The sequence below is a fragment of the Schistocerca americana genome, chromosome 7, assembly GCF_021461395.2.
Source record: "Schistocerca americana isolate TAMUIC-IGC-003095 chromosome 7, iqSchAmer2.1, whole genome shotgun sequence".
NCBI lineage: Eukaryota > Metazoa > Arthropoda > Insecta > Orthoptera > Acrididae > Schistocerca > Schistocerca americana.
Genome location: NC_060125.1, coordinates 224,248,248 through 224,263,564, shown reverse-complemented (window position 1 = coordinate 224,263,564; position 15,317 = coordinate 224,248,248). Strand labels below are relative to the sequence as shown.

At 39.1% G+C, this 15,317-nt stretch overlaps 1 protein-coding gene across 1 annotated transcript in view; it reads right to left on the bottom strand.

Moving 5' to 3' along the window:
- The window catches only part of LOC124622852 (lutropin-choriogonadotropic hormone receptor-like), a 315,610-nt gene that overhangs the window by 125,531 nt on the left and 174,762 nt on the right, over positions 1-15,317 (bottom strand). Inside the window, exons 8-9 of the mRNA XM_047148644.1 lie at positions 12,093-12,164; positions 648-940 (exon numbers count right to left, since the gene is read on the bottom strand). Coding sequence (XP_047004600.1) covers positions 648-940; positions 12,093-12,164 — 365 coding nt within the window. The remainder of the gene's footprint in view (positions 1-647; positions 941-12,092; positions 12,165-15,317) is intronic.

Sequence of the window (15,317 nt, the reverse complement as noted above, 5' to 3'; positions counted from 1 at the left end):
CTTAAATCTATACTTGATGTTAACAAATTTCTCTTCTTCAGAAACGCTTTCCTTGCCATTGCCAGTCTACATTTTATATCTTCTCTATTTCGACCATCATCAGTTATTTTGCTCCCTAAATAGGAAAACTCAATTACTAATTTAAGCGTCTCATTTGCTAATCTAATACAGTGGCTTATCAACTCGAAATCGAACTCTTACCCTCCAACCTAACCTATATCTCTCACTACGTTACAGATCAGTCTACAGTCACAGCTAAAGACGCGTTGGCTTAATCAACTCGAAACTAACCTTTCACGTTCTAACATAACCTAGACGCTCGTCTACGCTACAGATAAGTCTATCATCACAACGAGAAGCTAATGTACATGCAAAAGAAATACTGTCTGTGATCCGTTCTCCTTTTGCTTTCGGACTTACAAGTCAAACGCCAAATAATCAGGGCAGTGAAAGCAGTGCGTGTTTTAAAATACGGCTGTGGATAAAACGTTAACCCAGTTAGGAGTCAGCGAGCCTGTTCGTAACTCTAGCTTACCTTATGTCTAAGCACAGGCTGCACAGTGAATAAGATAGAATAAAAGCGCTAAAACTGTAACGAGCTGCAGGGCAGAGATACAAACACAGTGAGATGATGTAAAGGTACTGACGCAGCTGCGGCCACAGGTCGGTCAGGCTGGAGTTCCAGAGGCTCATGTCGAACTCGGGGTCCTCGGGGAAGATGACGGAGTCCTTGAGGGGTGGCTTGGGCGGCGGGTCCGGCGGCAGCAGCGGCAGGAAGGCGCAGCAGTGGTAGGCGTAGGCCAGCATCAGCCGCTGGACGCGCGGGAACCGCTCCGGGGGCGGGAACTCCCGCAGCGCGCCGTTGTTGAACACCTTCAGCACCAGTAACCGCTCCAGGCCGGCCGTCGGCAGCACGGGGAATGCATTGTGTCCCAGGTTCCTGCCGGCACAAGCGCCAATGCTGCTCACCTGCCACCATCACAGTCTGTCTGCCAGGACTGACAAGGGGGAGGCCTCAGACACGGCCAACCGATTCGGCACAAATTTGGCAGGTCGCTTGTGTACAACCTAAAACGAAGGAATCTAAGGTATTTTGGGTCAACACCCGCTCGTATTTGAGAAAGTCACCCCTAAAGGTTATGACGAGGAATCAACTCAAAATTGGCGGGATCGATACATAATTGTAAGTAGAGGATTTTTCATCATCAGGTATGGGGTCCGAAAACGCATACTTTTCCAGAAATTGGGGTAAGAAACTTTTACAACGGCCGCTTCTGTACTGACATGCAAAACGCTTTTCGCCGGCAGCGCCGATAGCGCAATGGCCAAGGTAATTGGCTCGGCATGGGAGAACCCAGGTTCGAATCTCGAAGGAACCTAGCAGATGTTATTCTTTTCGTCTGTAATTTTCCATATCTTAATTAATAGGGATAGGAGGGTTAATAAGGTAAGTAAATCAATAAGGAATGATAATAATAAGGTAGGCAAACTAATTTCCCAATCGCCGTGAGTTAGTAAAGTATTAAACTTGTAAGCCTTGTCACATGAAAACAACTCCGAGTAAGAGTGCTGCGCATTCCTCACAAGGGATCACAGATAGCCAACCGCGCGACGCTTGTTTATACCGAGGCACGGGACAGAATGCATGCGCGGAGAGTTAAGTTGCCCCGGTTGCCTCTTCGTCATATCATAGTTGTGAACCTGGAAGAGTGAAGGTGTCCAGCACGAGCCTTATAGAAGCCAGTCGGAAAGAGTCGTTTTTTTGTCATTAGGCTGCCGCGAACCTCGCGGATACGTGTAGTGATTTTTCCATCGTTAATGCGCCGAATGAAATACGTTTTGTGAATGAATACAGTGTCCTTTCGTAAGTAATACATGACGAGTACTGTATGTAGTTTGTAGTAATTAGCTCGTCTTTTTATGCTGTAGTAACTAGTTATTGTTTGTTGTGTCATATCTTTCGAGATTCGAACCCGGGTTCTTCGAGTCCCAGCCAGTTACCTTGGCCAGTGCGCTATCAGCGCTGTCGCCGAATAGCGTTTACCATGTGGGTACAGAAGCGACAGTTGTATACGTTTCTTTTCTCGATTTCTGGGAAAGTTTGCGTTTGCGGACCCCATACCTGATGATGAAAAATGCTCTATTGACAATTATCTATCGATCCCTCCTATTATGAGTCCATTGCTCTTCACAACCTTTAGGGGTGATTTTCTCAAAAACTCGGGGGTGTTGACCCAAAATAACTTAGATTCCTTCGTTTTAGTTTGTACACAAGCGACCTGCCAAATCTGAGCCGAATCCGTTGGCCGTGTCTGAGGTCTTCCCTTGTAAGCTCTGACGTGTCCGGCGACCAGTACAACATCATTCTTAAGTAGCGTGCGCAGAAAACAACATGGATGGTAGATGCAGCAGGGCAAGCGTGGGGAGAGGGTAGTGGTCAGGGTTATGGGCTGGTGCTTTAGGGGAAACGTGGAGTGCAGGAGGGAAAGAGCCGTCCTAAAGGGAAGCATGTGCTCATACTCTTTGTAAATATTATGTGGAGCCCCTCCGCACCCACACTTGCATGGCGACCATTCAAAAAGGTCTACTGTCACCTCTGCTTTTGAAAATGCAACAAAAGTAATTTATTTTCTTCTTGATACAATAATTTACCAACAGCCGTATCTATTGTAGAAATTTATTTTATTTTATGAACTTCTATGTGCTACCAGTTTCGGTATTATATTGATGCCATCTTCAGGCCCCACTCGTCATAGTCGTAAAATCTCTATACACGGAAGGAGCCATATAACTGGATCCGTGAATCAATTCGTCCTGCAACAGCTCTTGTTGACCTGACGACACAGACTGTGTTTAAATGTTGTAAGAAAGACTTTCCAAAGAAAGTGAATTGTACCTATACTGAAAGATACATGTGGTTTGATTATGAAGCAACTCAAGAAACTGGAACGGACATTCCAAATCTTATAATTGTCCACAATTTTAAAGGTGATACTGTTTATAAATTTAAGACAAATGATGAATTCTGTAAGTGGATGATATCTGAAAAGAACAGATTCATAGCAAAAGGTTACGATTCCCAATTTATTTTGAAGTAGTGTGTTGAAAATACAATAATGCCATATACCATCTACACAGGAACTAAACTAATGTTACTGGAGATCAAACAGTTAGGTATAAAAATTATAGATAGTAGTAACTTTAGCCAAGGGTTTTGCAAAAACTTTTGATTTAAAAGAACTGAAGAAAGGTTACTTCCGACATTTGTTCAATAATCCAGAAACTGGAAACTACATAGGACCAATTCCTGATACTGAATGCTACTGTGTTGACACTGTGAAACCAAACGATAGAGAAGAATTTCTTAAATGGCACAGTTCCAGAGTTAAAGAATATTATGTGTTCAATATGAAGAAAGAAATTAAAGAGTAGTGTAATTCTGATGTAAATATATTAAGAAGTGGTTGTTTGGAATTAAGAAAACAATTTCTGGAAATTGCTAACATTGATCCATTCTGTTATTTAACTATTGCTGGCATTTGTATGGCAATTTACAGATCTAAATATTTACCGAAAAATACAATTGCTGTATTGGATAAAGAACAGAAGGAAAATTACAATAAACAATCGATAGCTTGGTTGGATAGTTTAAATAATAGCAACATTCAACATGCTCTTAATGGTGGAGAAGTAAGAGTTGCAGGAGCAAAAGTAGATGGATTTGATAAAGAAACTAATACTGTTTGCCAATACCATGATTGTTATTGGCATGGTTGTAAAAAATGTTTCAAAAGTGAAACAATTAACAATAAAAATAAGGAAACGATGGATGAATTTCATCGAAAGACTTTAACAAGAAGTGTAGAAATACGATATGCCAGGTACAATTTAGTGGAAATGTGATTGGCTGAACTCAATAGAGTATAAAATGCTTAAAAAATTAAAGCATTTACCAGAAGTTATTGAACCACTGAATCCAAGAGGTGCATTTTATGGTGGATGAACAAATGCAATAAAATTAAGAGCTAAATCAGATGGTATTAGCTCAAAATTAAAATACATTGATGTATGTAGTCTTTATCCTACTGTGCAATATTAAGATTATTATCCTGAGCAATGTGAAAGAAAACTGTATAGACCAAGATATTATTCTAAAAATTGGTGTAGTTTAATAAAATGTAAAGTATAGGCTCCTAGAGGATTGTATCATCCTGTTTTACCTGTACACATCCAAATCAATAAAAATGAAAAACTGTTTTTTCATTTGTGTGTCAAATGTGTAGAAGAACAAATAAGTAAATGTAATCACAGTCACGAAGAAAGAAGTTTTATTGGAACTTGGGTAACAGACGAAGTAAAGAAAGCTGTAGAAAAAGGATATAAAGTGTCAGAAGTCTATGAAGTATGGGATTTTAAACATAAAAGCAATATGCTGTTTAAAAATTAAGTGAAAGGCTTTATGAAAAGAAAATTAGAAACTAGTTCACATAATTTTGAAAGTGATAAAGAATACATCAAGACAGTTAAAGAGAAATTGGACATTGACTTAGATCATGACAGAATGAAGGAAAATCCTGGAAAACGAGCTGTTGCTAAGATATGTCTTAATTCATTATGGGGAAAATTTGGACAAAAGCAAAATATGAGTCAAACAGAATATGTGACAGATTTGCAACGATTTTAGGAGATATTACTGGATGATCGATTAGATACATTAGATGTAAATTGTATTACAAAGTAGATGGTTCAGATGAGGTACAATTTCAGGGATTACTATGCGGAAAACAATGCAGCTGCATTCACTACATCAAATGCAAGGTTAAGATTGTATGATATGTTAGATAAACTTGGAGAATCTGTTGCATATTTTGATACTGAGTCTGTAGTATATATTGACAATGGTAAAAATACTGAGGAAACAGGTTGTATGTTAGGTGAATGGATTAATGAATTAGCAAATAATTGGATTACATATTGGGCTTCCACAGGTCCCAAAAGTTACAATTATGAAAAAATGTTAAGAAGAGAGAAATGAAGGTAAAAGGATTCACATTAAATTACAAGAATATTCAAAAGTTGAATGCTGAATCTATGATAAGGCTACTAGAAAGTGAAGTAAAAGAAAACATACAGTTAGAATACAATCAGATAACCAGAGATGTTGATACTAAAAATCTGGTTAACAAACAGGCTAAGAAAGAATTTTCATTTCAGTTTGATAAAAGAGTTGTTCTAGAAAATTATGATACAGTGCCTTATGGTTATTGAATCTCTTCTAATTTTTTATCTACGTATTTTGTACAGTGTATTAAATCTGTAACTATTATTATTATTCAAAATTTCTGTAAATAACAGTTCTGTTATCGAATATTTTTTGTTTGTTGTAGACAGTCAATTTTCAACTTTTATTTATAGAAGAATAAATTTAATAGGCTTGAAAAAAAGTAGTTAGAATTAGAAAGGCAAAAAAGACATAAAATTTAATTGCTTTTAAAAAGTAGTTGAAAGTATAGTAAAGTGATTTTCGCACCTCTAAGTGCTTTTGCTTCTTCTTTTTTGATTTTAATATTAAGCAATATAATCCTGATTCATTAATAAAGATAGTTTTTGTATCAATATTTTGGACGACTTTTTATGGCATTTGAAAAATCTTTTAATTGTAGACATTCTTTATCTTTCTCTTCCAATTGAAGCTGTAGTTGTTAGTTTGTTCATTTAATTCTATAGCTTGGTGTTGAGCACTTGCAATTTTTAAAGATGGTGACATTAAACTAAAAATATAAAGAAATGAAGAAGCTTAAAAAGAATGATAACGAATTTCACGATCTAAAGTTTGATGTGTAGCTTTTTGGGGCTGCAGAATTTGATATATGATTGAAAATTTTTGAAAATTTTTATTTTTGTGGCTGTGTTAGCTTGCATCCATTTAAAAAAATATTAGTAATTAGGTTGCTAGTGTGCTCAGCCTAGTCGTTTATAAGAAAATAAAAAATGTCATTACATTATCTGGAAGTGCACCCAATCCGCCCACTTACTGTTAGTGTAGCTCACACTCCGGCCTACTTTCCTCTTTATAACGAATCCTACTCTCGTTAAACTATTTTCTGCTGCTTTTGACAACACCCTATATTCATTGTCTTCTTTCCATTTCATTTCACTCGCTGACCCCCCCACCCCCACTATATCTAGATTGAGCCTTTGCATTTTTCTATTCAAATTCTTCTCTATCACGTTGAAACGTCTTATATGCCACCCGCGACTCATAGGACGTTATCCTTTCGTTGATTACTCAGTCTTTTTGTCATGGTCACCTTCCACTTGACAGTCTCCTCCCAGATATTCGAATCGGGGCTAGTCCAAAACATTTTAACAAAATCTTTTAGCAAAATTGTAATACAGAATGATTGCAATTATTTCGCTTTTTGGACAAATCGAACTATTTGAATCACCAAAATTACTCCATGCAGTCTTTGCTTCTTTGTTTATTTCTTTTTCTGACGATACAGATATGGAAAATTTCAGGGTTTTATGTATACTTTTGATTCAGAAGAGCAGGAAAAATGTATTGGTGCAAGAGTTGCTTGAAAAGAACCTTAGTCTTTTGTGTTTGTAGGGAATCTAACCGGCAGAATAAACAACAGATACGCTCCAATGTATCATTGGAGGCTAAGTGATTGGATTTGTAACACTAGTCCTGATTAAAAATGATGGAAAAGGACATCCATCAAGGCTGTATAAAAAGCAATACACTGTAATTCACCTAGAATGGTTCTCGGAAACCATGCAAAATTTGGAAGGCCGTAAAAGGAAATGGAATCTTGCTCCTCCCGAACCGAAGATTCACCTTTCTTGTTGTGTTTATTTGTTACGCATATAAACAAAAGCCGTGCTATAAGTCATGCACGTTTACATATATATTCACTTACAAGTTTACCTATAAGTTCACTTACCTTAGAACTTTTCTTAACAGCCCTTCAGTACAGTCCTCCTACTCCTCGGTAATGCCAGTGTTGTCCAGTTATTTACGAAAATAACTTCTTAGCAGTATTACATTCACAGAAAGTCGTAGATCATCGGAAATTCAACCTGAATGGTGTTAAATGCCTGTCCAGGCATCATAATTCTGAGAAATGATGACAGTATTGGGAAAAAGAGGAGAATTTCCTTTTAAAATCATATGCAAGAGAATGTGATCGCCTTATAGAGATGCTAATGACAATGAAGAACCACTGCATCGGAGAGGAGAACACGATCTAAATGATGCAGTCACCTAACTTCTACATTCAAAAGGGAGAGGGACCATTACAGTATATGGTACCGTCATGTCTTTAGAGAGGAACACCAAGATGTGAGATTACTACCAGAACACACAAACATAGATACCCTGTTCTTTGCCGCAACCAAATAAGTATTCACACAGCAGAAAGTGACACCTAGTTTTCAGTACAACGTCTAAAATGTGAGAACTGCCATCTAATAATTTCAGCCTAAATCTTAATTAATAGCTCTAAAAGGAAAGTGTACAGTCCGCTCCAAAATACTACTAGGTGAAATCCAATAAAATAGGTGTCATATATTCAGCTGTTAGGTTGCGATACTAGCTATGAATATGAAACCGATGTCACTAATACATGAAATAAGTTTCAAATGACATATGGAACTATGGGTGACAAGACAAGGATGATCTCAAAGTTAAAATTTTACAAATGAATGGATAATCCTATTATAACATACGGAATGGAATCATCAACATCAACCAGGAAAGACAAAAGAAAAATACAGTAGGCCAAAATGCAATTTTCAAGGAAATGTAAAGGATTACTCGACATGGACCCAATGGATCACGTTTGTGATGGGTTGAAATGTCGACTTGGCATTAGTTCGTCGCATGCAACATCACTACCTTCTCTGGTGTCGGCTGCTGAGAAAGAATGGGCTGCCACTTCTTTATAGACATTCAGATACCTCACTGAAAGTTTTCCCAGCAGAGTTGAAGCCATCATAAAGGCGAAGGGTGGGTATCCCCAATATTGATGATGATGAGGTCCCATACTCCGAGGAGCGTAAGGAACGATGCGGGAGATCCACACCGCCGACTACGCAAGGTCCTAGCAGAGGTTGTTTGCCATTGCCTTCCTCCGAACCCCAATATTAATGTCCAATAATATGTGACCGGATGCAACAGGTCAGACAGTGTATCAACAGAATGGAGGAAGACAGTTTGGTCAAACAAGTAATCAATTATAAAACAACAGGAATGATAGGTTTAGGATAATCGAGAAACAAATGGTTTTAGTGAAGACGAAACAGACTGTAAGTTTACTCCATGAAGAGGAGAAGAAGACACAATTACGAATAGCACTTGATGGCAGGAAGTCGGCCACGTTATTTTCGGAAGAACCATCCAGACATCTGAAGTAAGAGACTTAGGGAACTCAAGGAATAACCTAATTCTGGATGGCCGGAGGAGGTTTCGATCATAATTTATCCAATTCAGTGCCTTAACCTTTGCGCTACGTTGCTCGGTTGATTATCAGCATGCAGAATGAAGCACAAATCCCAAAATCAGAATTTTTAAAGGGAAAAGATAACGCCAGCAGCTTTATGAGGCTGTCACAGACAACACTGAAATGACATCGTCAAGAAATTATCACGCATACAGACTTGAGATGACGATTACTTGATGCCAAGATAGGCAAATCCTTCTCATGATAAATAATTGTAAATTAATGTGCGTATGTATACGTAAATATCAAACATTGTCTGACTAGGATGTTTGTCACTGCAATGAGACACAATCGTCTGGAGCACGTAAGGCGCAGCCAGTGCGTAAATCTTTTTGTGGGAAGGCAGAAGCCAGATACATTTACTGGAAGAATCTTAAGCATTAAAGAGGTGACTTATAAAACCGGTTCGACGATGTTTTAAAGAGTGGACGACGGACCGAGACTCCTACCAAGGTGGATTAACTGAAAAGACAGAGAATTTACAAGAAAGAGCTGCGCAGTTCATGAGAGATTCGTCTAGTCACCGCGAGAGGGCCACCCAAATGCTCAAACTCCACGTGTTTTGGCATGTTCTGGGCTTGTTAATTCCTCCTTTATGGTGTACTAGCTGAGTACGCGGCGTTGCCCGGATACGTATTTATTCTGATTCTACCCTCATTGTTCATCTCCTCAACCATCCTCTCTATTAATTTTCCTGCTTCCCCTCTCTGTCCATCTACTCCTCCACCTCTCTCTGTCCATCCCCTCCTCCCTGCTCTCTCTGTCCATCTGCTCCTCTTCCTTTTTTGTCCCCCTTCACTGTGGCCATCTCCTCCTTCCTTATATCTGTGTCTCTTTATCTCTTCCTCCCGCACTTCTCTCTCCACGATATTTCACAATAGGAGGTTGCTGGCTTTTACCCCCAACAATATTTCTTTCCCGATAGTAATTTGTGTACCACGTTTGGTAAACATCAATCCAGGGGTTTAGGAGGAGCGTTTCAGCCGTGGCTTTCCCAGAGCACGCACACGTCACATGTATTTCACATATGTATAACATTATTCACTCATATTTGTACACATATTTCACCCGTCTCTGTATAGAATACGTTCCTGCAATTCCGATTTCACGCAGCTCAATGTCTGTGACGTTATATCTCCTGAACAATGTGTCGTACAATGATATAACTTTGCAGGTACATTCAGTGGTACATCTTTATACTATCTGCGAAATGTGTTACGAGTAGAATTAGTAGCAAAGAGGTAATCAATAAAATAGTCATCCATGACGCAGCAGTTCTTCATGCATTTCATTGTTTATGACATCATATGTCCTGAAATATATGTCATACAATATCATTTTGAGGCTATATGGTCGGCATGTGGGGATATTATATGCGAATTTCGTTGTGAATAGAATTAGTAGGAAAAAAGTAATAAATTTAAAAGTCATGCATGATGCGGCAGTTTTTAACGAATCTCCTGAACTATGTGCTGTGCAGTAATATAATTTTGCAGGCACATTTAGGGATATATTCTTAAACCGTCTGCGAAATGTATTGCGAATATAGTTAGTAGTAAAGGAGTAATATATTAAAACATCATGCACGATTGGGCAGAGTTTATTAAGTCGTATCTCATGAACTATGTGCCACACAATGATTTAATGTTGCAGCTACATTAAATGGTATACACGAATACCGTCTCCGGAATGTATAGCGAATGCTGTTAGTAGTAAAGAAGTAACAAATCAGTGCTCTTATTTTTAAATACTGGAAGAATAAAATCTGCGAATTCGGGCGTCATGAACTGCAATACTTTTTGAACCCCCCCTTCCCCCTTCTCCCCCAAAGTTTCATAGGTAGGTAGTTCTTTCTCCCACAGAGATTCTCTCAAGATAGTAAGTGATATGGACAACAGATTATGTTGAAATCGGTCCAGTGATTTAGGAGAAGATGCGGCACATATGTACATACATATCTGCATACATTCAATTTCATGATTTGTATACACCGACCGAGGTGGCGCATTGGTAGCGCACTCGACTAGCATTCGGGAGAACGACGGTTCAAACTCGTGTCCGTCCATTCTGATTTGGGTTTTCCGTGATTTTCCTAAATCGCTTCAGGCGAATGCTGTGATGGTTCTTTTGAAAGGGCACGGTCGACTTCCTTCCCCATCCTTCCCTAATCCTATTAGGCCGATGACCTCCTCCAAATCAACCAATGATATGTATGGATGATGCACTTTTGACTTACAGTTGCATTATGCAAAATCCTGCTCTGACTTAGAGACATAAGAGTGTCGTGTTTTTAGATTAAATCACTCAACCGAAAGAAGTGGCGTAGCGGTAAGCCACTGAACTCGCATACGGGAAGTAGGTAGTTCAACTATTAGTCCGGCCATCTAGACTTAAGGTTCCCGTAGTTTACCTAAATCAGCTACGGCAAGTAGCGAGATGGTTCTATTACAAAAGGAAAAGGCTTGTTTTCTCGCACAGTCCGAGCATGAGCTCCGTATCTAATGACCTCTTCGTCGAGGGGATGTTCATCTCTTATATCAGTTCATCCCAGGCACAAATTTCATAGTAGATGGAAATAGGTGGAAATCGAAGGTTGCCGAATAGAATGAAAAGCGTGAATATTCTAGCAACTCTCACTTCTATACCTCGGTTTTCCCAATGCCAAAATACTTTTGAGATCAGGTCATTGTCCTATGGAAGCTGATCCCTCTTCTCACGTCCTTTATAATACAGTTGATATGTAAGATCAGATACTGTATTACTTCTAGCGAGCTGTTCAACAAGAGGAATTGTTACATCCTAGGAAACACTAGCCGTAATATTTCTGGCAGATGAAATCGACTTCACACATACGCAAACGAGATTCAACTCGTTCCTTTGACTGATATTCAATTTCTTGAAGCAGAGAATCCTCGTCCAACACTCAGTAGCGAACAAGTTGATGGGCTTTTTGTCAGCGTTCAATAAACGCAGCACCCGTTTTGCATAAAGCCTACTCATAGTTAAATCTCCATGTGGACGTAACATATACTTTATTCCGACTGAATGACATGGTAGATTTTTCATACATTTTTAATCACTTGTGTTCAGTACCGCATTATTCACTATCTCGGCGGTTTTTTAAGTTTATCATGTTAAAATCAAGTACTGCTCTATTGCGATTTATTAACTCATTTCTGAATTGCTGCAAATGACGGGATATACGCTTATGAACCTTCACCTACACTAAATGAATTTTCGTTGATACTAAATCTTCCTACATCAGCTGACTCTAACTCACATTATTATGCAACGTATTTGTATTTCAGTGTACGGAAATAAAATGTCATTGATGTCAATGCCATCTCTGTGGTATATCGATAAATTACGTCTTTGCTCTGATATACGTAAAGTTATAATAGCAATCAAGACAAAATGCATAGCATCAATGTTTATTAGTTATTCTAACAAAATGATTTCACTGTGGATGTAATAAATTGCTGCTAGAAAGTAGACAGATGAATTTAGTGTGGCCAAAGCAATATTACTAAAGACACTTGAAGTGTATGAATATTAAAGGATTAAATATCTACAAGCCGTACTTACAGATCTTCCAGCTGCGTGAAGGGCAGGAAAGCTTCTGGATGGATGTCGGTGATGCCGTTGTTCTCCAGGTCCCTAAAACAATAATAACTATAAAAGTGATGAACGAGAGATGTTAATGACAAAGAGTTAAATGCTTGATAAAAACAATATCTTGAACACATTGTGTACGTCAGACTCACTTATAGGAGAGTATTACTACTGTACAATTAAGTTCTTCGCGAGAATTATCTAACAACTATGGATTCCATAACACAAGGACAAATAATTGAATAACAATGTTTCTGAAAGCTCCACTTAGCCAAAGCGAAGTAAATGTTGCCTGACACTGATTGGAACACTGTCGCTCCACGCAGGATACCAATGCGAACTGAGTCATATTAATGGGTTTTGATAAATTTGCTCTCCTGGGAACCATAGGCTCTGCGCCAGCACCGGAAACCAAAATGACAAAACTGTTGTGTTACTGCCGGAATCAGCATTTAAAAGGATTATGACCATTCAATTCCTACACTGCGTTTTGATCAAATTCCCACTCGAATTAAAATTATTAATATTATGATTTTTTAATTAATCCTTGTATTTACCAGCAATATACTGATTTTAATTACTGTTATTTTCATGGTGCTTATAGATTTCCATACATCTATGTGTTGCTTTGGAATTACGACAGCACATCAATATATTTTCTCGATTTTCCATCTAACAGAGATCACGAAGGGTCAAATATGTTTCAACAAGAACTTAGTGATAAGACGACAATACACTAAACGGCCGAATACACAAAGTTCTTGAATAAATATTACTCGCATTCATTTAGAAAGAGAGAAAACTTTCCTTTCCAAAGCTAATTTGCAATAATCGACCTGTTACGCAATGGTACGTAATAGCTCATCACAAAGCCACACTCTCTTTAGAGACCCTCTGAATAGAATTACGTCTACCTTCTACCACAGTAAAAGATAATTAGAAATGAAGCAATTTTTAATCAAGACTTGTCTTTATTGTACACAACATATAGTTTAAAAGTACTACTTACTGGACTACTTGTACGCTTGACAGCATAAAAACTGGCCAGAGGAAATCGTGGCCAGATTTAAAGTCTGGTGCAGCACTTACTTGAATGAAATGCGTCATACCATATGTTCCTGTCTACCCTGGGAACATGCAGACGAGGAAATATTTCTTAAACATTGCAGGAAGCAGATCTTGTCAATATTTCAGATCTGTTGCAAGAAGGCATAAAATCTTTTCTGCAAATACATCACATTCAGAAAAATAGAACACCTTGAACGACTAGAGAGAGGACGTTCATATTCACAGGACGTGTACATTAGAATGTTCTGCAGAAACGATTAGCATTTGAACCATGTCGGCGACTTCAAGGTGAACTTCAATATCACGGCGCAACACCACCTACCGGTAAAACGTGCCTGCGGCTCTCGTTGTCACTATAAAGCAAAGGTAGTGGATCAGTGTGACTTGAGCAGACGTGCAGGATGCCTGGCAGATGTATGCGCGAACTGTACCGTTAAATCAGTGAGTTTGAAAGAGGGCGCATTACCCCGCACCCCCCCCCCCTCCCCCCCTCACCGCCTGAGAACGACACCTCATCCTCCTCGGTTCTGGCTAACACATCGTACACTATAATGGATAAGAGTCTGTCGAGAGTCTGTCGCCGTTTATTACGGCGTGGGTTTTATGTGCACGTCTTCCACTTCTCTCCCTTTTACGAATGAGCAGAAACATGATAGACGACAATAGTGTATGGAACGATGTCACTGAGAACAGGAATAGCTTCAGATAGTGTTTCCGGACGAAACCACACTCTGTTTGAAAATGATGGCCGCAATATTATATAGATTGCCGAAAATTCTTCCGGGTTCTATGGACATGGTCCATGGAACTCTTCTATCCATGACGCTTCGTCCAAGGCTACGTTGGGCATCTTCGGAGGTGCTCCTGGTTGTGCTGAGTCTTGCCGACTGACGAGTCGGGCGTCGAAGAACGGCCTAAATACCGTGGAAAGTGGGCGTGGTCTAGATTTCACGTGATAGCAGAGATAAAACCTTGTCAGGGATAAAATATAACTATCGATCGTAGTAAGTCAAAGATAAAAACTTCTCATCGATTCTGTAGCGCCACTATCCATATATCGCTGAGTTTCATAGCTTCTTCTTTTCTATTAAAATTATCCCCATGTTTATACATTTCGATGGATTCTCTATATAGCCATGGATAATAGTTCGTCATAGTACATAAAACTTCGGTTTATGAAAATTTCACTATGTGATCATCCGACTGAAGAGCTTCTTCCACCACAGCTGACTTGTCTGTTTTCCCTAGTCGGCAAAGACTTTTATGTTCCTTCAACCGTGTATTCACACTTCACCTTGTAGTTCCAATGTAGACCCTACCACATGTACACGGAATCTTGTATACACCACTTGCAAACAGACGGGGACGTTTATCCTTAACGGAACGAAGTGCTTGGCCTGTTTTATTAGTTGGTCTGAAAATCGGTCGAACGTTATGTTTCCTTAAAATCTTGCCGATTTGATCAGTTACTTTTTGATGAAGGGTAGAGAAATCGTGTTCCTCCATCGCTGCGTCCTATCGTTGTCCTTAGGCCTCCTATTATTTGGTCTCAAAAATCTCTAAAATGTTCAAATGTGTGTGAAATCTTATGGGACTCAACTGCTAAGATCATCAGTCCCTAAGCTTACACACTACTTAACCCAAATTATCCTAAGAACGAACACATACACCCATGCCCGAGGGAGGACTCGAACCTCCGCCGGGACCAGCCACACAGTCCATGACTGCAATCCCCTAGACCGCTCGGCTAATCCCGCGCGGCCGCAAAACTCTATTTATTTCCTTACTAGAGCACCCATTTTTCTCAAAAGCCTGCTTTAGATGTTTTAACTTGGCGTTCAGGTATTCCGGCGCCCAAATCCTTTTAGCTCTGTCCTCTAGTCTTTTAATTACACCTCTTTTCTGTTGTGGATAATTGGAATCCTTATGCAAGTATCTGTCGGTATGTGTAACCTTCCGAAAGACTTTATGTTTCAAGCTGCCATCAGTCTGTCTCATAACGGAGACATCCAAGGAGGATATTTCATTATCTTTCTCCATTTCCATGGTAAACTGGATTTTAGGATTTATACTACTTAAATAACAAAAGAATTCCTCTGAATATTTCCTTCCATGTCACGACACCACAAA